Source organism: Natator depressus, chromosome 12 (genome assembly GCF_965152275.1).
Source record: "Natator depressus isolate rNatDep1 chromosome 12, rNatDep2.hap1, whole genome shotgun sequence".
In the NCBI taxonomy this organism is placed as follows: Eukaryota; Metazoa; Chordata; order Testudines; family Cheloniidae; genus Natator; species Natator depressus.
Window position 1 is genome coordinate 18,374,497 of NC_134245.1, and position 21,933 is coordinate 18,396,429.

The following is a 21,933-nucleotide window of genomic DNA, read 5'->3' on the forward strand; positions in this document are numbered from 1 at the left end:
TTTATACCGGTAGAACAAAGACTCCTCTTAAAATCTCTGCTTGTACAGAAGCCTCCCCTCAAGAAATGTAACAAAATATAGACTCTTTTTTCATTGTTTTTAAAGAAATGAAGACGTCTTCATTTCTCCACATCTATCACTCAGCCTAAATATAGAGGAACACTCCAGCAGTTAAGTCCTTTTTTCCTACAGAAATTTACTATCAAGTTAAAGTTCACTGTATCAGGAATTGTCATTTGCACTTAACTTTCACACTATAAACTGACTGACTACTTTTGAATTAATTTTAAGTGGGATCCTCTCTATTTCAAAAGTCTTAACCTAGAATTAAGCTTTAAAGAACATACCATTTGCTTATGGCAAAAAGCTTGAGACTGCTCTAGCTTTTTTCCTAATATGCCAATATTAAAAAACTTGGAAATTCAAATTTAATCTCCCACATCACATTTCAATAAACGAAAATTCCACACATTCAAAAGTGTACAAATGCAAAGTTAAAATCATCCAAAGAATATTAACTCAACTCGTTACGTGGTCAGCCTTCCATCTTCTCTTCTTCCTTTTATAACACTTTTGTCAATTTATTTTCTGATCAATCAATTTTTGGTTTAGACTTTTTTCCCCCCTCTTTAAACCAGTTTCAAGATGTGCTCAGGTTATGGCCAGGACATCCTAAATTTTGCAGCCCCCCGATACAGTAACCATACTGCCATTAGCCTTCCAGCTTTCTGCATTTTTTTTCCCCCTGGGCTACCGAAAAACACACAAATCATTGGTTTTGTAACTGGTTTCATAAATCTTTCCTGTGACAGATATGGCAATTTCTTGCAATATCCTGGACAAGCCTTATTGAATTAAGTTATATCTTACTGTATTAAGTGAATGTATCACTGTGGCCCAAGGATTGTACGTAATTCCATGGGCGGCCTGGGGGGGGGGAAGGGCGGGGGAGTCTGCGGGGGGAGGTGTAATTAGGCAAATTCATTCAGGCTGTAAAACCTCTGAAGGGGCACCACCATTTGGAGAGACTTGCATATAGTGGTTCGAACTGGATACCCTAGAGACCAGCAGACAACAAAAGCACTTTTGGATAAATAACCTGGGTTTAAATTACCAAGAGCCTTTGCTCTGATCTAGCAAACAGACAGGACCTTCTGTCAAAGGGCAGGGCCCCAATCCACAGGGAAAGACTGGAAGGACTGACACCAACCAAAGCCCTAGTGGAGGTGTTTTCTCTGTAATGCTTTTACCTTAAGAATAAATATGCTCGCTTAGAAAGAGCTGTGTGGAATTTTTTTTAATAACTAAGTAAAACTGCTTTCAATATGCTACTTGTCTGTTCAGGAATTTTTAAAATCAGATGAACCATAAAAAAAGATCACTGTCTGGCACCAGCACTGGACGATTTACGAATAAGGCATTGGGACCAAATTCTCTGCTGGTATAAATGGGAAACAATGCTGACATCAGTGGAATTTTGCCCATTTGCACTAGAAAATAATTTGGCTTTCTATATTTTATGGTCACTGACAACATGAACGTGTGATGACCAGGTAAGATTGTCTCAGTTTGTGATCATGCTCAAGGTGGTGCTCTGATGTAAAGTTAAGGGTGTTTGGATAAACTCAACAATACATTTGTACTTTTTGAATAAATTTGGGGGGCTGTAAAGTAGAATTCTTACTTTTCTTCCAAAGTTGTTTGGATGATGTAAGGGACAGATTCTTTCAACCTTAACTTTAGGTTAATAATGGTTTTTCCCCAGGGAATTTCTTTTAAAAAATATTTCACAATTACTCTCTGCACAGACTTCCTGTACTGTTTTCAAGCCATTCGGAGACTGTGATGATCCTTGCAAACTAACCAGGGGCTGTGGCAGAGCACAGATCATGCCCTCTCCCCTCCTGTGGCGTTCCATAAGGGAGAGGCTCCCCGCACCCATAAATACATGTTTCCCCAATTCAGATTTTATAGCATACATGGAAGTGGCTGGTAATAGCTAGCTACCTATTTACATATCAAGGCCCTCAAAATTTCTAATTTAACACTCCAGAGTAGAAATTTTATGCCTGCTTCAGAGAGTCTTTATAAAGCTTTTGTATTACACATTCTTCCACACAGAAATTTCAAACATATTACGTTCTATAGACAATGGAAGTTAATTTAACAGAAATTCACTAACTTGTCTTGCATATCCCCATTACTAGAGTCCCATAGGATTGGCCTTTTTTGTAAAAGGGAAAATACTGATGGATGACCATGAATTCTAATGACTAAGCCTTGTATTGGCACCATATGTCCCCTCTGTTGGTAGCATGGAAGGAAGCAAAAACCACAAGTCCTGTGGAAGCAGTGCAAGGGATCTACATGAATGGTAGGGGCAAATAACGAAGAAACGTACTCTACTATACTTTACTTCTCCAAATACTTGTCACCAAAGTACTCTTCACAAACTCTGTGTAGCTCATGGGTTACTTGAAAAAAAGGCTCAGGGATAGCATGGAGTAGAGGCAGGTTAAAGAAGCCCTACCAGCAATGTTTCTATTGCAAGGTAGCCCAGATTCCAAAGTAAATAGATATTAGTTAATGCTGCTCAAAACAGCATTAACTTCCTCTCTGCATTGTGTGATCCTCCATCAGAGGGGTCACAGAACAGCCACAGCCCAGGTTAACAGAAGCCGATCCGATAAGAGAGATCACCTCACCCACCTTGTGTCTCATATCCTGGGACCAACACTACTGCAGCAACACTGCTAAATTAGAATGGAAGTTCCACACCAATTCTCAGCTCGTCAAAATTCGCATCAGCACAGTAAGCAACAACAGAATGTCACTTATGTTCAAGTGGGCAATTGGAGAACTATTTGAGAGCAAAAGACAATTAACTTCTTGCTGGTTTAAGGCTCTCATTTCTACATGCTAATATTGGTATGTCCAGAAATTCTAGACTACCAGCACCTACAGAAAATAATTTTATTGTACATTCAGTGCTCTCAACATGCACAGTATTAAGATACAATAAGCACGAGCTGCACTCCTTATTTCGGCCTAATTACAATTGAAAGGGCATTCTCAACTGGAAACCAAAGGAATTTAAAAAATAACGGGGGAGGGGCGCGGCGCATGGCATGCCCAGGACAGCCACGCTCTGCTCCCAGTCCTGCTCCAGCCCTGGCCCCAGCCCCAACTGCAGCTCCCCTCCCAGCCTCAGCCCCTGGTGCCAGCTTAGCATTGCAGATGCCCAGTTTTCAATCTGAAATTCAGGTCAGAAAGAGGCCTGGCAATGTCCAGTCAACACTGCTGACCGGACACTAAAAGTCTGGTTACTCACAGTAACCGGCCTCTGCTGCTTGGGGGCAGGAAGAGCAACAGCATCTGGAGAAGCACTCAGGGATGGCTCCAGCAAGAGAGGTACTGCCGGCTCTCCCATCCTGCCCCGAGCACAGCTCCCCCTCCCCCGTTCCTGAAGCGGGGCTCCCCCTCCCCTGTCCTGCCCCACTCACCCCCTACCCCCAGAGCACAGCTTGTCCTCCCCCATCCTGCCCCACTCACCTCCCCCAGCCCTGGAGCATGGCTCCCCCACTCACTCCCCACCCTACTCACCTCCCCAACTTGGCTGCCAGGGGGCATGGACTAGGTAAGGGGGAGACATGATAGAAAAAGTTTGGGGAACACTGTCGTATAATCACATTTTTATTATTCAAAGTGCTTTTCTTTCCCTTGTTGCTGTGAGAAAGATCCACACAAACAGTAGGCATCCCTCCTATAGGAAAAACCATGAAACTGTTTCAAATACACAAACTACATAAATAAACTATTTTCTCTGATCTCTTTCAGTTACAGTTACTTTGGAGGTTACTCATCACAATAGCAGGTAAATAGTTTTGAAGACAGAAGTTTGATTTTTAAGTCAACAGTGGCTGTTTAGTCAGGCAAAAATACCCCTAAAATTTAAAGAATGAAGGAGCAAGGCCAGTGTTTACAAAATGAACATGAAAAGTCTGGAAAATGTATCCATTTAACCAATACCATATGCACTAAAGGTTTACGTAGTGTATGTGGTTCTGTTACAAATGTGTTTAGTACCCCTAAAGTTGCATGTGTTTGGTCTTACCAAAGGCTCATTTACTATCCTAAGTATGATTTTGGTTTGATCGAAAAACAACTAAGCCAGCAAGCTCATTGATTTGACTACATCATGTATACTGAGCTTATATATTCAGATGACCTGAAATCAGCCTCTTCTGAATATTGTGACTGCAAAAATACATGTGAACCCCCACAACTTTTACGTATGAGTAGGCATTTGCACACTAAAGTCAGGTAGCGTGATGTTCATTTACCCAATTCAGGTAACTAGATGTTCAACTACCCGATCTGTATGCTTTAAAACAGGCACACATATTCCTGTGAAAATGTGGCTCACGGTATTTAAATTAGGTACAGTACAGATAAGTCATTGCCATGTAGTGAGTAACTCTGACAAGGAAAACCACAATAATTTACTGCTGTTGTGAAAGAAAAACTAAAGGTTTAAATAATGAAGTGTTGGCTTCCTGTTGCTAGTATTTGTACTTAAGAATGTTAGTTGAAATTCTTGCAAGTATTTTAGCTCTCATTTGAGTAATTTATTAAACAAATACAGTATTTACAAGGATCACAGCACTATGAATATGCTGTCCTCCGTTTTTGAATTGTCTCTGAAATTAAAAGTCCATACATATGGCAATAATCCACATCTGCTTCCTACCCCACACCTGTCTACCACCTTCATTCCATCTTTCTCTCTTAAATTACTGTGCTTTTTCTTGCCAGATGATAAATTACCAATGGTATGTTGACATGAAAAGTTCTCACGTTACACATAATGGAACCTATGCAACTCCTGAGCAATTGCATACTGCTGTCAAGATAATTTATCCTTCGCATTATGGCATGAATACATCCCTTGTCCTAGCCATTTGAATTATAGCTATGAACAGTGTTTGTAATATTTAAAAAAATTACAATCTGTACACTTGTCAGGAAACTGACTGAATAAAAACAAACAAGCAGAATTAACTTTCATTATAATAAATCCTTTGCACTTTTTGAAAAAAAAATTTTTGTTCAAAAAGCTTTCGATCACGAATCAGTCAAGGTGCATTTTTATCTCACTGTAAAAGCAAAACAGCTAAGAGCAGATGTAAAATGGAGCTATTTCAGTTGATGTCGTTTGATTAGTAAGGAACTCCAGATTTCAAATCCTGCACAGGGTCTGGATAAATATCTGAAAATTTACAATGACGATGTAATAAAATGCAATTAATATATTCCTTTTAAAAGGTGATGTCTGATTATTAAAAGTATACTTGAAAAATATACTTGAGTCCTAAAGGCAAGGCTGTGACTCACCGAACATTTCCTCTCAATAGATATTGTTCACCACTATATCATTAGATCATTCAGACGCTTCCTACTTAAGTGCTCTCCTCAGCAGAGACCTGTTGTCATCATTTATCCTCTTCTTTACTCATTGAGACAGAGGCCTTCAAGAATCATAGCTAGCCAATTGCACTGAGCACTAATTCAATCATCCTGGTTACACATGAATACCTATTATCACATTCATATTTTAAAGCCTGGAGACATATATAATCATACAAAATAATGTGAACAAAGCTTCGGCAGATCTTCTCCAAAGAAAACAAGTATCAAGAGATACCACAAACAGAATTAATCTTTTGCTGAAAGCCTAGTCTTGTTCCTTTTTAGTAAAACTGTTCTGTCAACACTTCCACTGACAGCACACAGACAAAATCATTTTGTTTCACTAATTGAGACAAAATAGAGCTGATCTTTTCTGGCAGTTTTTATTAAAGTTTAACCATAAACTTTTCAAAAGGGCCTCAAATCCATCCCCTAACTTTCAACACGCTCATTTATGCGTGCAAGCAGCATTTACATACAATTTAGAACTGTGCACACAAACTGGCCACATCTTTGAAGCATACATTTCTGAAAATGTTAAACCCATTGGATTTTGAAAGCACAATATTCTTACTGGCATATGCAGCAAGTTAAAAGCTCTGGGAACGCTCCGCAAGTTTTATTTACTGGATTTTAAAATTCATTCAATTGTACACATCAATCCTTCTTCCCTTTTTCTTCACATCCCTTGTCTAACCACATCTCCTATGGAACCCATTTTTTAGGGCTATGCTGCTGGCTAATATGTTATTTATTAAGATATATGTGAAATGGTAATAACGTATTTTTAAATATGTCCAGGCAATATGATTGGATACATTTAACTGAAATTGTAACAGAAAAAAGAATCCGTTACATGTATGAAATTCTGAATTATCTGATAGAATTTTAGTTTTTCATAAGAGCAAACATCTCTCCCTAGACTCGTAACTCTTTTCTTTGCCATGCTACATATTTCTAAGGCAGAAAATACTCTTATTTGGACACTATTCCAACCACTTTCCAAAGTAAACAAAGGTGCACTTCAACAATTTGCCTTTATCTAATATAGGAAGGTTAGAATTTTTCAAAAAATTAGGTTGAATATATCATTTTATGAAAAACAACACTTGAGGAGCAAAAATATCTTGGTAATTTCCACAGAGCATTCACATGCATACAAAGCTTTCTCTGTACAAAATATTTTATTACTATGAAATCCAGAGGTAAGTCCCATGGATGTTTAATTGCCTGCCTATAATGCTTGGTCTTATTTCACTTCCCTACAAACACATACTAACAAGCACTTGGATCCATTTCTATTTTCCCCAGCTTTCAACAGAGGTCATCTAAATTTAGAATAAATGTTCCCTTGTTGACGAACAGTAACTGGAAGTAAGAAGACATTCTGTTTCGCTTAAGCAATAACTCCACAGAAGCACCACGACAAAAATATATCCAACTTTGCCTCCAAACTTGTGGGGTGGGACACATTTATTCTTGAGTTTAGCAACTGTACTGGTACCATTGAGGATTATCACCATTAAAATACACCTAAACACATTAAGACCTTTTTCCCATGCCATTTAAGATTAATAATGGAAGCTAGTCAGCATAAAGGTGTGGTTTGAATAACAGATGTGCCACTCAGCTAATGACTTGCGGTCATTATTTTCCTACAAAATAGCCACATTTGTTCAATGCAAATGGAAATACCAACAAAATACAACCACCAAAGCAGATTAAAATTTTTTCGTATGTTGAGGTCCGAGCTCTCCAGTAGGGGAAGTGGAGGACCAGCTTCAAGATGTTTAGGCAGCGGTACCAACTAGGTTTTGGAATAATGAGGCAAGCAGGTTTTGGTAACTTTAGTAACAATACTGATGTCATTTAAAGAAAGATGTTGTTATGGCTCAAATCACCTTAGAAGGCAGCAAAAGAAGTGAGGAGAAGCAAGACAGCTGGGAAATGAGCTGAAGAAAAGATAGCTAAGACCTTGTAATGGGTTTGTATCAAGAAATAGAGACTCATTAAACTATTCATTTTACCTGGATGTCAAGGTGGAACAATCAGTTAGATCTCATATTATATTCAGTGTCTAAAAGGTTGATTAAACACTGAACTAAAACAAATTTACTCATGATATATTTGGATCTTTCAATATAGGAGACCCAAAAACTTTACAAACTATGGGATAGATCCTCGGCTAGTGTAAAGTATTGCAGCGTCATTCAAACCAATGGCACTAAGGCAATTTACACCATGAGAAGATCTGGCTCAGTAAGCTCAAAGTACAAATTCCTTCAAGCCCGACTGGACTGCCCAACATTACAGAGGTAAAATGTGCAAAATGCTTACTAGTGTATAAAAAAACACTACCCAGTAATCTAAGATAGGAAATGAAGAATACCCTAACTGAGACTGCAAGGGGAAGTTACAGGTAGAATAAAATTAACCAAATTAGAATTCAGGTACAACTTTGGAGATAGCACCCATACTCTTGAGAAAATCATCATACTTTTTATATTTCATCCAGATGATGATACTTCCAGATTATAGATGCTGAGCCACTCCTTCAGTATTGACTAAAGAGGATTTACTAAGTGGCACATTTTCCACTTCCACCCCTTATTGCAATACTTAGATTTTCCTAGGACGTCTCTCATCCTTGCATTGACCGCACTAAGCTGGGCTGGGCCTAAAGTCTGAAGATATGATTGCAGAAGTATTCGAAAAGGCAGACACTCGATTTGATTATTACCAGTGTGCTAAGTAGCTTCCATTTGTAGGTTTTAAACAGATTTCCTCCTCTTACTTTTTAAAGCTCATTGCCATGTAAGGCCAGTAGTTTCATCATACTTGGAGGCTTTCTATGCATTTCAGGAATGGGTACTTGATAGCTAAGGAACTATTTAATTAAATGACCGTGCATTGTTTGGACTTCTTTCAAAATTATTTAATAAGAGAATATGAAATTATTTTAGGCACACAGATTGCAAATTAATTTGAACTAAACATAACACCACAAAAGAGGACTAAAACACTGGCTTGCACTCATTCTGAATCTCAAGGGACAGGTTGACAGTCTCAAAAAAGGAGTCATTTTTATCATGTATAAGGTTAAGATTTCACCATGGTTATTTTTAATGAAAATGTCATGGACAGGTTGCAGGCAATAAACAAAAATTCACAGAAGCCCGCAATCTGACTTTTACTAAAATTATGCGGGGGAACTGACAGCCCCAGCCCCTTCTGCAGCCGTGGGGGCTGAAGCTGAAAAAGTCACAGAGGTTTGTTGAAGTAATGGAATCCATGACCTCCATGATTAAATCGTATCCTTTATCATGTATAATGGGGAAAAACAAAATCAAAATTTAATTTGTAGAAAGCCATGCACTAAAGGGATAACTGCCATAGAATAATACTTGGTTTAAATAGTATCTTTCATGCTTAAAGTATCCCCTAGTGCTAAGCAATGAGTTAAAAAAAATGATTGCAGCAACTCTGTAGGCAAATGGAACAATGATTGCGCACTTAATAATAGTGCGCACACAGCCATGGTAAGTACAATCTTGATGAGAAAGGATGTTGATTAGTATACTAGGATAAGGTTGTGTACTCCAACCGAGGCCTCACTACTGCCCCGTAGAGTGGGACAATTGCCTCCCATGTCTTAAACACAAGACTCCTGTTAAATACACCCCAGAATGATATTAGCCTTTTTTCACAACTGCATCACATTGTTGACTGACATTCAATTTGTGATCCTCTATTACTCCGAATCCTTTTCGGCAGTACTGCCACCTAGCCAGTTATTTCCCATTTTGTAGTTGTGCATTTGATTTTTTCCTTCCCAACTGAAGTACTTTGCACTTGTCTTTTCTGAATTTCACCTCGCTGATTTCAGACCAAATCTCCATGTTGTCAAGGTCATTTTGAATTCTAATCCTGTCGTCCAAAGTGCTTAAAGTTCCTACTAGCTTGGTCTCATCCACAAATTTTACAAACGCACTCTCCACTCCATTATCCAAATCAGTAATGAAAATATTCAATAGTACCAGACCCAGGACTGATCCCTGTGGGAAACCACCAGATATGCCCTCCCAGTTTGATAGCAAAGCACTAATAACTACTCTGAGTATGGTCTTTCAACTAGTTGTGCACTCACCTTACAGTAAATCCACCTATACCATACTTATGTAGTTTGCTTATAAGAATGTAATGTGGGACTGTCTCAAAAACCTTACTAAAAATCAAGATATATCTTTTGCTTTCCCCTCTCCATGAGTAAGGCTGTGAGTTTGTCACGGAAGTCACGGATTCCGTGACTTTCCAGGACCTCAGGGACTTCTGCAGCCAACCCCTGGGCCAGCCACACCCTCCTCCTGCAGCAGGAGTTTGGGTGTGGGAGGGGACTCAGGGCTGGGGGATTGGCATGCAGGAGGGGGTGAGGGCTCTGGGTGGTGCTTACCTTGTCCCCCCCTCCCCCCTCCCAGCAACATCCCTCACCTCCTATGCAGAGGCGTGGCTAGGCAGTTCTGTGCACTGCTTCCACCCAAAGGCACCACCCCCACAGCTCCCATTTGCTCCCAGCCAATGGGAGCTGCGGAGACAGTGCTCAGGGTAGAGTCGGCACACAGAGCCGTCTGACCACGCCTCCGCCTCCACCATGCTGCAGGGGCATGCTGATGAAATGAAAATTGATGCACAGCCGCCACTCACCGAGCACTCGCAGTGCTCCCCCCGCCCCAAAAAAAAAAAAAAAAAATTTAGTCAGGGGTATATAGTACAAGTCATGGACAGGTCACGGGCCGTAATTTTTTGTTTACTGCCCATGACTTTTACTAAAAATACCTGTGACTAAAACATAGCCCTATCCATGAGGCCAGTAACCAGAGAAGGAAATTAGGTTGACTTGGCATGATTTGTTCTTTACACATCCATGCTGGCTATTTCTTATATTCCTATTAATCTCTTGGTGTTTAAAAAATAATTGTTTAATAATTTATTCCAGTATCTTTCCAGGTTTCAAAAGTTAGGCTGACTGAACTATAATTCCCTGGGTCCTCTTTGTTCTTCTTTTTAAAGACAGAAAATATGCTTACTCTTCTCCAGTCCTCTGGGACTTCAGTCATCCTCCAGGAGTTCCATAACTGCTCAGAACAAAATTTAGTCACGGAGGTCATGGATTCCGTGACTTTAATGAACCTCTGTGACTTCAGCATCACCCCCCCATGGCAGGAGCTGGAGTTCCTCCACCCCCCCCACCCCAGGAGGCAGGGCTCAGGCTGTCAGTCACTCTGCCCCCCTGGAGTTCAGACTTCAGTACCCCCAGCAGTCAGCACACCCCTCTCCCGCATTATTTTTAGTAAAAGTCAGGTTGCAGGCTTCTGTGATTTTTTGATTATTGCCTGTGACACGTCCGTGAGTTTTATTAAAAATATCTGTGACAAAATCTTAACCTTAATAATTGCTAATGGTTCTGAGATTGCTTCAGTTAGTTCCTTAAGTACCCTAGGATGACTTTAATCAGATCCTGCAAAGTTTCCAGTTTTGTAGGACTCCTTTCTGATATTCAGGTCACTAAAGAGCTCCTGATAGAGCCATATTGGCCTCTTACTATTCTCCCGGTCTTTTCTTTGCATCAGGATGGTTTGCAGTTCCTTCTTTAATATTGTCTCCTTGAGAAGCTGCCAGCTCCCTCCTCCTGAACTACTTTTTCCTTTAGAGTTTCTTCCCATGGGACCTTACCCCCAATTCTCTGCGCTTGTTTAAGTCTGGTTTTTTTTAAGTCTATTGTTCTTATTCTAACGCTCTCACTTTCCTTAGAAATTCATCATTTCACCTTCAGCCCCCAACTAAAACCTCTCCAGTGCATCATCAAGGATCTACAACCTATCCCGAAGGACTATCCCTCACTCTCACAGATCTTGGGAGACAGGCCAGTCCTCACTTACAGACAGCCTCCCAACCTGAAGCAAACACACAACAAAAACACTAACCCAGGAACCTATCCTTGCAACAAAGCCCGTTGCCAACTCTATCCACCTATCTATTCAAGGGACACCATCATAGGACCTAATCACATCAGCCACACTATCAGAGGCTTGTTCACCTGCACATCTACCAATGTGATATATGCCATCATGAGCCAGCAATGCCCCTCTGCCATGTACAATGTCCAAACCGGACAGTCTCTATGCAAAAGAATAAATGGACACAAATCAGACGTCAAGAATTATAACATTCAAAAACCAGTCGGAGAACACTTCAACCTTCCTGGACACTCAATTACAGACCTAAAAGTCGCAATTGTTCAACAAAAAAACCTTCAAAAACAGACTCCAATGAGAAACTGCAGAACTGGAATTAATTTTCAAACTGGACACCATTAAATTAGGCTTGAATAAAGACTGGGAGTGGATGAGTCATTACACAAAGTAAAACTATTTCCCCATGCTAATTCTCCCCCTACTGTTACTTACACCTTCTTGTCAACTGTTTGAAATGGGCCATCCTGATTATCACTACAAATTTTTTTTTGCTCCTGCTGATAATAGCCCACCTTAATCGATAAGTCTCGTTAGAGTTGGTATGGCAACCCCCATTTTTTCATGTTCTCGGTATATATATATCTTCCGACTGTATTTTCCACTGCATGCATCTGATGAAGTGGGTTTTAGCCCACGAAAGCATATGCTCAAATAATTTTGTTAGTCTAAGGTGCCACAAGTACTCCTCATTCTTTTTGCTGATACAGACTAACTCGGCTACCACTCTGAAACCTGTCGTCATTTCATGATCACTTTGACCCAAACTGCCTTCCACCTTCAGCTTGGCTACCAATTCCTCCCTGTTGGTCAGAATCATGTCTAAAATGGCTGCCCCCCTAATTACTTCCTCCACTTGTGAAACAAAACGGTGTCCCCAATACATTCCAAGAACTTACTGGAAATGTTGTGTTTTGCTGTATTACCTTTACAACAGATGTCTGGGTAACTGAAGTCCCTATTACTCCCAGGTCTTGTGTTTTGGCTATTTCTGTTGTTTGTTCTAGAAATGCCTCATCCACCTCCCTTTCCTGATTTAGTGGACTGTAGTAGACCCCTGCCATGATGTCACCCCTATTTTTACCCCTTTTACTCAGAAACTTTCAAATGGTCTGCTTCTCACCACCTTCTGGACTTCAGAACAGGTGTACATATTCTAGATGTATAATGCAACACCTCCTCCCTTTTTAGCCTCTGTCCTAAACAAGCTATACACCCCTCTATACCAACATTCCAGTTATGAAACTTATCCCACTAAGTCTCTGTGATGCCATTAAGTAAACATTTAGCTCATGGCCTAATACTAATTTCTTCCTGTTTACTCCCTATTGATGAGGCTTAATCTATTACTGTTCGTGAAGCACGGAGATCACTGGATTAAGAAAAAAGTGCAAAGCGTTTGTATCTAATCAGATGTTCACTACAAAAATACTGATTTAAAATGTAACAATGATAGTGCAAGTACTTATGTGACGCTCCCTGTACTATGTCATGTACTTTGCTGTAGTATTAGCTTGTACCAGTGAAAGCTTAAAAATAAAATTAAAAAAAAAAAAAAAAAAGACTAAATCCCAGGGAAAACCTTAAAAAAAAAAAATCCAGTTATATCTAGATTTAACTACCAACACATATGCTGGTTGGCCTGCAGGGGTTCACCACATCTGCTAATAATGTTAAATCAATTAAAAAAAATCTGTGTGATTAAAGACTTATGTCATCTAGTGTACGAGTATTCTTAACAGAATCTATTTTGGTACAATTAAAATGTCTGACTTTTTATTAAAAAGTTTAAAACACTATGTTGAGCATGCGTAAAAAGGCCATTGTGAAGTCTGCAAGAGGACTAAAAGTTTAAACAAAGATCACTGTCCTTATAAGTATTTTAGGAGACGTGCAGCCAGTATGAGAAACTGCAAAAGATCCGATTATCATCAACTTCACTGATTAGCAGTACACAAAACCATCAACTCAGTCTGTCTTTCACTCAGTACAAGTCCCACTATGCCTTCACCAAACTAACGCTTTCTTCCTGAGAAATTCTGCTAGTCTGAAATGAATCAATCTTTGCAATGTACAGTATGTGACAGTGAGAATAAGATGATCCTATATCTTACCTCAAGCAAAGCAGCTGCAGGATCTCCTTGCAGGCTCTTCCCCAGTTTGTCAACCTCATCTAACAGAAACACTGGATTGTTAACCCCAACAGTCTTCAAACCATTGATTATTCGACCAGGCATACTGCCAACATAGGTGCGCCTGTGTGAAACAAGCAGAAAAAAAAATCAGAAGCAGAAGACATCAGGCATGAAAACAACAAACCTAAAACCCAAAGAAACAAATCTGGAAAAAAGCAGCCTTATCATAATACTTGTGTAAAAACCAGTCTTTCTTCCTCTGTAATCAGTGAACAACTATCTCATGTTTCCATTGTTGAATATACAACTTAATTAATGTAACTGATTAAAGAATGATCTTCTAACCCCAATTCCTTACTGAAATATTTGTTCCAGGCAGAGTAAAGCACGCCTAAAATCCACATAGTGCATGATCACAATAAACGGTTGCAAGCAAGGTTTGGGATTTTTTAAAACCCTTTGGCCAACTAGAAACAGATTTTTGAACTCTGCATCATTTTTATACTTTTAACAGCAGTGGTACTAGTATCCTAACTGTGACATACAGTATTAATAAATTTGGGCACAATTCTACAAATGCTGGATTCCATGAAGCCTATGTTAGGTAGCCATGTGTCCTAATTGGAACCCATAAACAGAGAGATTTTTCATTGAATAACTTTTTTAAAAACACCTTATAGTTGATTTTGTCATATTTGAACAAAACAGAAAAAAATAACTTAGCAAAGCATGCATGGAATGAAAAAGTACCTATCCAAATTTGTTTAGGAAAGTTGTTTTACAGTGTGTGTGGGGGAACTATATATATTTTACACATAAGCAATCATCATATCCTAAGTTTATCACAGTCTTTCTGCTTGTGCCATAAACAAACAAAATACTGATGGCTCAGAAGAAACTGATACATGATGTGCTACACTACAGGAGCTCTCTCATGACCCTCACAAAGCAGATTTGCAGGACAGGTCTAAATGCTTGGCCCATATAATCTGTATTAAACTAGCCAAAATAAACAGGAAGAGCTTTGGAAAGATGAATGCTAAAAACCATGGGAAGGGTTTTAAAACTACTAAAGCGGACTTTAAATCATTGAATCCCACAGTAAATATCACCACACCCTGTAATAATGATACGGTTTTATATTAAATTTGTCTGTTGAAGGAGAGGGCATGATTCTATAATTGTTTAAGTGATATTTACATTTAACTTTATAAAGTTATGACAAATTTGCTGTTATGCTCTAGGGCTCAACAACTACTGAATACATTCAGCCTCCTTAACCTTAGGAAAAATAGCAAACTAGGTAAACTGAGACAAACCTAACTATCAAGAGCTGTGGTGAGAAAAGATGAAGGTGGAAGCATCTGTAAAACAACTTATGGCAAGTCCAGCAATATCAGCATCTTGCAAGGTGCAGTTTCAGTGGCTGTCTTGATAACCCAACATCCTTCCAAGGAGAAATCAGAAAAAACAGGCCAAAAAATTCTTACATCTAAAGAAAAAAAAAACTATCGTTGGAAAATTTTTAAGTTGTAGCCCTTCAAAAAGTTGCATCAGGTAATCAGTGTGTAGAAATAAATAAAGCTACCATAGATGGAGATGGGGAATTGCTTTGGTTCCTACTAAAATGGGGTACTCAAGATACAAGAAGGGTGAAATGGGCAATGTAGGCCTCATGAGATTTTCAAGGTTCAAATGCAGAAGCAGCTTTGTTGGGCATAGGTCTCGATTCAGCAAAGAATTTAAACATATGCTTAAGTCCCATGGAATTGGAGCTTAATTGTTAAAAAGAGTTGGACAAGAGCATGGGTAAGTAGGAAGAAATTACATTTCCAAACAGTATCATAACTTTTTCACAGCTATCACCCTTCCTTTCCCTCTCTTCTCTCCCTCATCCCTTGTACTATAACAAATTTTAAATACAGCAAATCGAGTTAATTAAATTCAACACAGCTGTTTAATCAATGGATTAAATTCTAAACTTAAAATGTGCATGCATTTATTTACATAATTTGATACGCTAACATGAAAGACAGCTTAAATTTACAGCCTGAATTTAACAGGTACATGGATATCAATTTTCCCGTTACATCTGTAACAGCTTTCCTTGGAGAAAATTAGATTGTCTATAGCCCTGTGCTACAAAGTGCCATTGTATAGGTGGGCACTACCCAATTTTATTATTGAATTAACCTGACAGACTCAAGACCCACAATACTGACAAGTAATGCTAGTTTTGCAAGAGGTTAATAAATACCATACAAAGGCAGATCTGTATGAGGGCATTAGAGACACTAAATACAATGTGGCAGGAGGAACAACAGCTTAATAATATGATAACCATGTGTCTGAATGTCTTATACTGAAATTCCCGATCATTTAAGAATCTAAATTGCTTCCAAGTTTCAACATTCAAAAATTAGTGACTGGTACAATTAATTGTTAATAACAAAACCTTGACCATTTAAGATGTTTTGAACTACTTATTTCTGCCACACAATATAAGTATGATTTCCTTTGCTGTGCAAAAGCATAACTGAAGCTTCATTAAGATTCCTTTTTGTGGTGGTGTTTTTCCCCCCATCAGTAACAAAGCAGTCCAACCAAATTAAAATTTAAGAAAAGCAGCAGCTTTATAAACATTGTCCAAACTCTAGAGGTTGATACAGAAAATAGAACCAAAAAATGGGAGTCTTCGAAAGAACAAAAACAGGGACCAAGTGTCCTCACCACAAGCCTAGAAAGTCAGCTGACAACAGCTTCTTCTAAAGACCTCTACTGTAGAAAAACCACATGCTCCCTCATATGGGTCTTGTTAGGTTAGGCTAACACACTTTAAAACGGACTTTCAACTTGGTTTAGGTCCTGTCCACACTAGTATCAGAATTTCGCTAGCAATAAACTTATTTAAACATAGCTATTGCTAGAGGGATTATAACAGATTCCCTCATGAACAGACATAGAAATTACGCTAGTTGAACTATAGTACTATATGGTACTAAACATTTTAAAAAACCTGATAATTTAAAAAAAAAATGTTTCTACTATGTCTTCAGTTCTCTTTTTAATAAGGAAGTTTGCATCAAAAGTAAGCAACAAACTTTTACATATGGAGTAGATGAGGGGTAAAAGCTAAGGACAGATGGAGGATGTCTGATAAAGCAGTTCTGTTTTTGTACTGAAATGTTGACTTCATTTTGAGAATGCAGAACAGTAGTGGCTACTCATAGCCTAATGAAAAAAAGGATTCACATGAACTCCAGCTGCAAGCATGTAATCAGTGATTAAATTGTAAAAGCTGGGCGTTTCCAGATTACTGTATGTGTATATCACATGGAACTGCACGCCCATCAAAACACCACCCATGACACAATGTTTTTCCTGTTGAATAAATCATTCAGTATACACCTTCCTCCCACCTAGAAGATGAGTGGCAAAATATACTGATTGCTATTTTTGGTAGCCCTTGTTTGCAAACAAAACACAAATCAAATGATATTAAATCAAATCTATTTACAAGCTTTTATTCACTAGGAGTAGGAGAGGTAACAAGCACTAACAGTACCCCTACATACTGCTACAATGTTAATGAAAAGTTCTCTTTAATGGTGTAGAAAGGAGCCATTAGATGGCATCAAGGCCCGATTCATAATGAATGACTCAGACTTGCTCTCAGAGAACCTTGTCTCTTTTTGCATCGACATTATCCCATGTACTGTATATTTCAAAGAAAAGCAGTCTCCCTCTCTCCTACCACCCCTTCATCTCTTTTCTCCCCTCTTCTTTTACCTCCATATTTCTGTCTGATAGTATTCATTACATAAATCTGTAATTATGTTTTTTATGATAATTAAAGAATCTTTGAGACAGTTTGCAGGAAAAAGTTATATCGTACAATTGTATTGTGTCTCCCTGTCGTAAATATAAAGGGAAGGGTAAACACCTTTAAAATCCCTCCTGGCCAGAGGAAAAATCCTCTCACCTGTAAAGGGTTAAGAAGCTAGGATAACCTCGCTGGCACCTGACCAAAATGACCAATGAGGAGACAAGATACTTTCAAAGCTGGAGGGGGGGAGAAACAAAGGTTCTCTCTGTCTGTGTGTTGTTTTTGCCAGGAACAGAAATGGAATGGAGTCTTAACTTAGTAAGTAATCTAGCTAGATATGCGTTAGATTCTGTTTTGTTTAAATGGCTGATAAAATAAGCTGTGGTGAATGGAATGTATGTTCCTGTTTTTGTGTCTTTTTGTAACTTAAGGTTTTGCCTAGAGGGATTCTCTATGTTTTGAATCTAATTACCCTGTAAGGTATTTACCATCCTGATTTTACAGAGGTGATTCTTTTTACTTCTATTAAAACCCTTCTTTTCAGAAACTGAATGCTTTTTCATTGTTCTTAAGATCCAAGGGTTTGGGTCTGTGTTCACCTATGCAAATTGGTGAGATTTTTACCAAACCTTCTCCCAGAAGTGGGGTTCAAGGGTTGGGATGATTTTGGGGGGAAAGACATTCCCAAACAACGCTTTCCTAATAAAAATAAACCCAGATAAACGTTTGGTGGTGGCAGTGGAAGTCCAAGGGCAAAGGGTAAAATAATTTGTAGCTTGGGGAAGTTTTAACCTAAGCTGGTAAAAGTAAGCTGAGGAGGTTTTCATGCAGGTCCCCACATCTGTACCCTAGAGTTCAGAGTGGGGAAGGAACCTTGACAGTCCCCAGTTCTTTAAACTGGATCCTTACGGACTCAGCCCTTTACTGGCGCACAGGCCCACTGAAGGCATCACACAGATGCATGGATTCACTTGTGAAGCTTCTATTGTGGAACCATAAAGAACTTTGTAGAAACAATCTGTGCATGCAGAAAAACAAATTTTTAATAGATGCAAACTCTACACTGAAACACAGAACAACTATAGTAAGACTCAATAAAAGCCATGAAAATTCAAAGGCAAAATTACAAACATTTCAGTCTTAATTCATCCTGTTGTGTACAAGCATTCCAGCACATCCTGATCCTAACATTACACAATACTGCAAGAGTAGTCAGAAGAGTTAAGAAGGGAGGGATAAATCTGGCTACTGACTAAGTGAGCGCAACTTACATTGGAGTTTAACTGGCATAACAGAATATATTTGGTCCTTAAGTTCTGTATTTCCTTGTTCACTGAAGAATTATCTGAATCTTTTGCTAATATCTCAAAGATAACTTGCTCTTTTTTCTGATGCAATACACTGGTAGCCAAAGAGTTTTCAATCAATCAATTTAAAAAAATGTTTCTAGTTAGGCAATTTTCTGTGCAGATATAAATATTTCAAAACATGCATTTCCAAGGATAGTATTTTAACAAAGCCTTTATAAAAATGCTGATGACCCGAACATTTTAGCTTAAAATTGTGTTACATGCCATTATTGTACAACATTAGTATTCATGTTTTAAAATGGATGAGATGGGAAGTCTAAAATAAAACTGGTAAAACTATGAAGAACTACTGGTAACTAAAGGAAGTTACTAATGTCTTCACTTTAGATAATTATGTAAGCAGAGCACTCATCTGGAAACCCAGCAGGCAGATAAAAGTCCTACCACCTATTCTCTGTTGAAAAGCATGTTCATTAGCATAGATGCATGCTTCTTTAAGAAATGTTTGACACCCTCTAGTGGTTCCAGTTTGAATAGCAACACGACACAGTTTAAATTGTGTATGTTAACGGGTAATGTTTTAATGTTCACATCACTAGAAATACTTGAATTATTAAATGCAAACTATTGCAGAGCTTTGTATTGATGTAAAGGGACAAGTTTTCTCCATCTTCCATTAACGCCCGAGAGATTTTGCAATATAGACAGATGCTAAAAAGGTCAGATTTTACCAAACTGTCACAGAAAACACTCGTCTGTTGCAACCTAAAAAACTGCATCTGTGTGTATGAAACATCCACAGATCCCTCTTTTCACTGACTTCTGGATCCAATTGTGGCTCCTTCTCCAAGAGAAGGTTTAAAAGAGCCCCTTTAAAGTCAGAAACTCAAATACACACTCTTGGAAACATGTACATAATTGTTACTTGCCAATTAACTCCTATGGAGACTTGTATATTTCCTATTTAATGTTCTGCTCCAAAGATGTATATAATGAACAGAGTAGTTGTGTTCATCTTTAAAGGTCATGCAAATGATGTCGGCAAACAGCGTAAGTGTCAGACCATTTTAGTGACATGCTTTCTAAAAAGAAATAGAACTCAGTTTGCTTCCCAGCAATTATTGCACAAACAGCCGGGAAAACTGCCGCAGTTATTAGTCATCTCCAACAGAAAGTTGTCCACAGATTAAAACACACACCACACTGCCCTTTAAATATATTCTCTTCTGAATTTCTAGACGCTATGTACATTTTCACCAGGAAATACCATTCCAGGATGTTTTTTCACGTTTCATCAGAAACAAGCGAAAGGATTAAAATAATGAAGACAGGCTATGCTTCTAAACCAAAGAAAAAATTAATACTGTCAAAAGTTAAGAAGATGGAAAGAACTCTTGCTCCTCCCAAAAAAGCGTGGAAAAAGTTTTTGGATATGTTAAGCTCAAATGCATCCCTGAATAAAATGTTGTCTTTTGAAAAGGAAGAGTAGAACACTCATGAGTATGAGGATACTGCCAATAAGGTATTTTCAATGCCCTCACCATCGTTGCAACATAGCTGCAGTAACCCAATTCCAGTCCTTCCATCAGGTCTTCAGCATCAACTTCATTGGACAATGTGTGTGCCTTTTTATGTTTGTGTAAGAAACGGTTCCTTACTGTAACTGTGGTTCTTCAAGATGTGATTCAGACACATAATCCATTTGGATGTGTGCGCATCCAACGCGCCAAAGCTGAAGACTTTTGCCTAGCAGTACAGGTGGTGTTCGCACCTCATGGCTGTGGCCCCTCCCCTGACTATAAGAGGCAGTGCCTTTAGTTCCAAAAGCCCATGAGAGGAGACTCCGATACAGAGGGGATGGAGGGTACGTTGTGGAATACACGTCTGCATCACATCTCAAAGAACAACAGTTACAATAAGTAACCATTTCTTCTTCTTCTTCTTCTTCTTCTTCTTCGAGTAGATGCAGACATATATTCCACGTACATGACGCATGAGCAGTACCCCAATCCAGAGGCGGGGCTCACAGTCTACTGAAATAAGGATTACAGAACCCCCTTCCAGGGCCTGTGTCTGCAGTAATAGCAAAGTGGTCCATAAATGTATGTACGGACAACTACGTGACTGTCCTGAAAATAAGTATAGAAATTTCACTGAGGAACACTATTGACGTTGCTTGTGCTCTCGTGGAGTGAGCCTGTACCCGCTGAGGAGGCATAGCCGAAGCTCTCATTATTCATCTAGAAGCAGTCTATGCACAGCCTGCTTGCCCCTTCATGGGGTCCACATATGACATGAACAGGCAAGGCGAAGCACAAAACCGTTTAGCCCTGTCTAGATAAAAGGCTAGATATCACTTGACATCCAGACTATGAAGGTGCTGTTCTTCCAGAGAGGAGTGTGGCTTAGGGGAAAAAAATACGTAAATATACCACCTGATTTAGATGAAACCAAGAGACCACCTTGGATAAAAATTTTGGGTGTGGTCACAGCATTTCCTTGTCCTTGGAAAACTGAAGGTAAGGCAACTCAGCCATTACGGCCTGCAACTCTCACACTCTTCTTCCAAAGTGATGGCTATCAGGATGCAGGGGGCTCAATTGGCGGGCCCATCAGAACTGCCAAAACCATGTTTAGGTTCCACAGGGGAACCGGTTCTCGGACCAGAGGATATAAGTGGAGGAGCCCCTTCAGAAATCTCATCACCATGGCACTGGAAAAAAAAGGATTTCCCTTGAAATCGGGGGATGCAACGCTGATATTGTTGCCAAATGCACTCTCAGAGTACTGAGCATAAGGCCCAACTTCTGAAGATGCAACAGGTACTCCAAGATGTCCTGGATGGAAGCCTCTGTCGATTGGTCTGTTGGCCAAGGACCACACAGAGAATCTCTTCCATTTCACTAAGCAGGCCATCCTAGTGAAGGACTTCCGACTATTGAGATGGACTTATTGGATGGACTCTGAGCAGTGCTCTTCCTCTTCATGTAGCCAAGCAGCAGCCATGCCGTGAAGTGCAGGGAGCTGACTGCAGGATGGAGAGCGCGGCTGTGGTCCTGTGAGAGCAGGTCAGGATGGAGAGGAAGCGGTATGGGAGGCTGAGCTGACAGAGCACGGAAGTCCAAGAACCAGCCCTGACTTGCCCATGCTGGAGCAATGAGGAT

At 39.3% G+C, this 21,933-nt stretch overlaps 1 protein-coding gene across 3 annotated transcripts in view; it reads right to left on the reverse strand.

The window, feature by feature from the left end:
• The window catches only part of LONP2 (lon peptidase 2, peroxisomal), an 89,307-nt gene that overhangs the window by 44,592 nt on the left and 22,782 nt on the right, over nucleotides 1-21,933 (reverse strand). For all 3 annotated transcript variants that reach the window (XM_074968649.1, XM_074968648.1, XM_074968647.1), the window contains one exon: nucleotides 13,613-13,754. In XM_074968649.1, coding sequence (XP_074824750.1) covers nucleotides 13,613-13,754 — 142 coding nt within the window. The remainder of the gene's footprint in view (nucleotides 1-13,612; nucleotides 13,755-21,933) is intronic.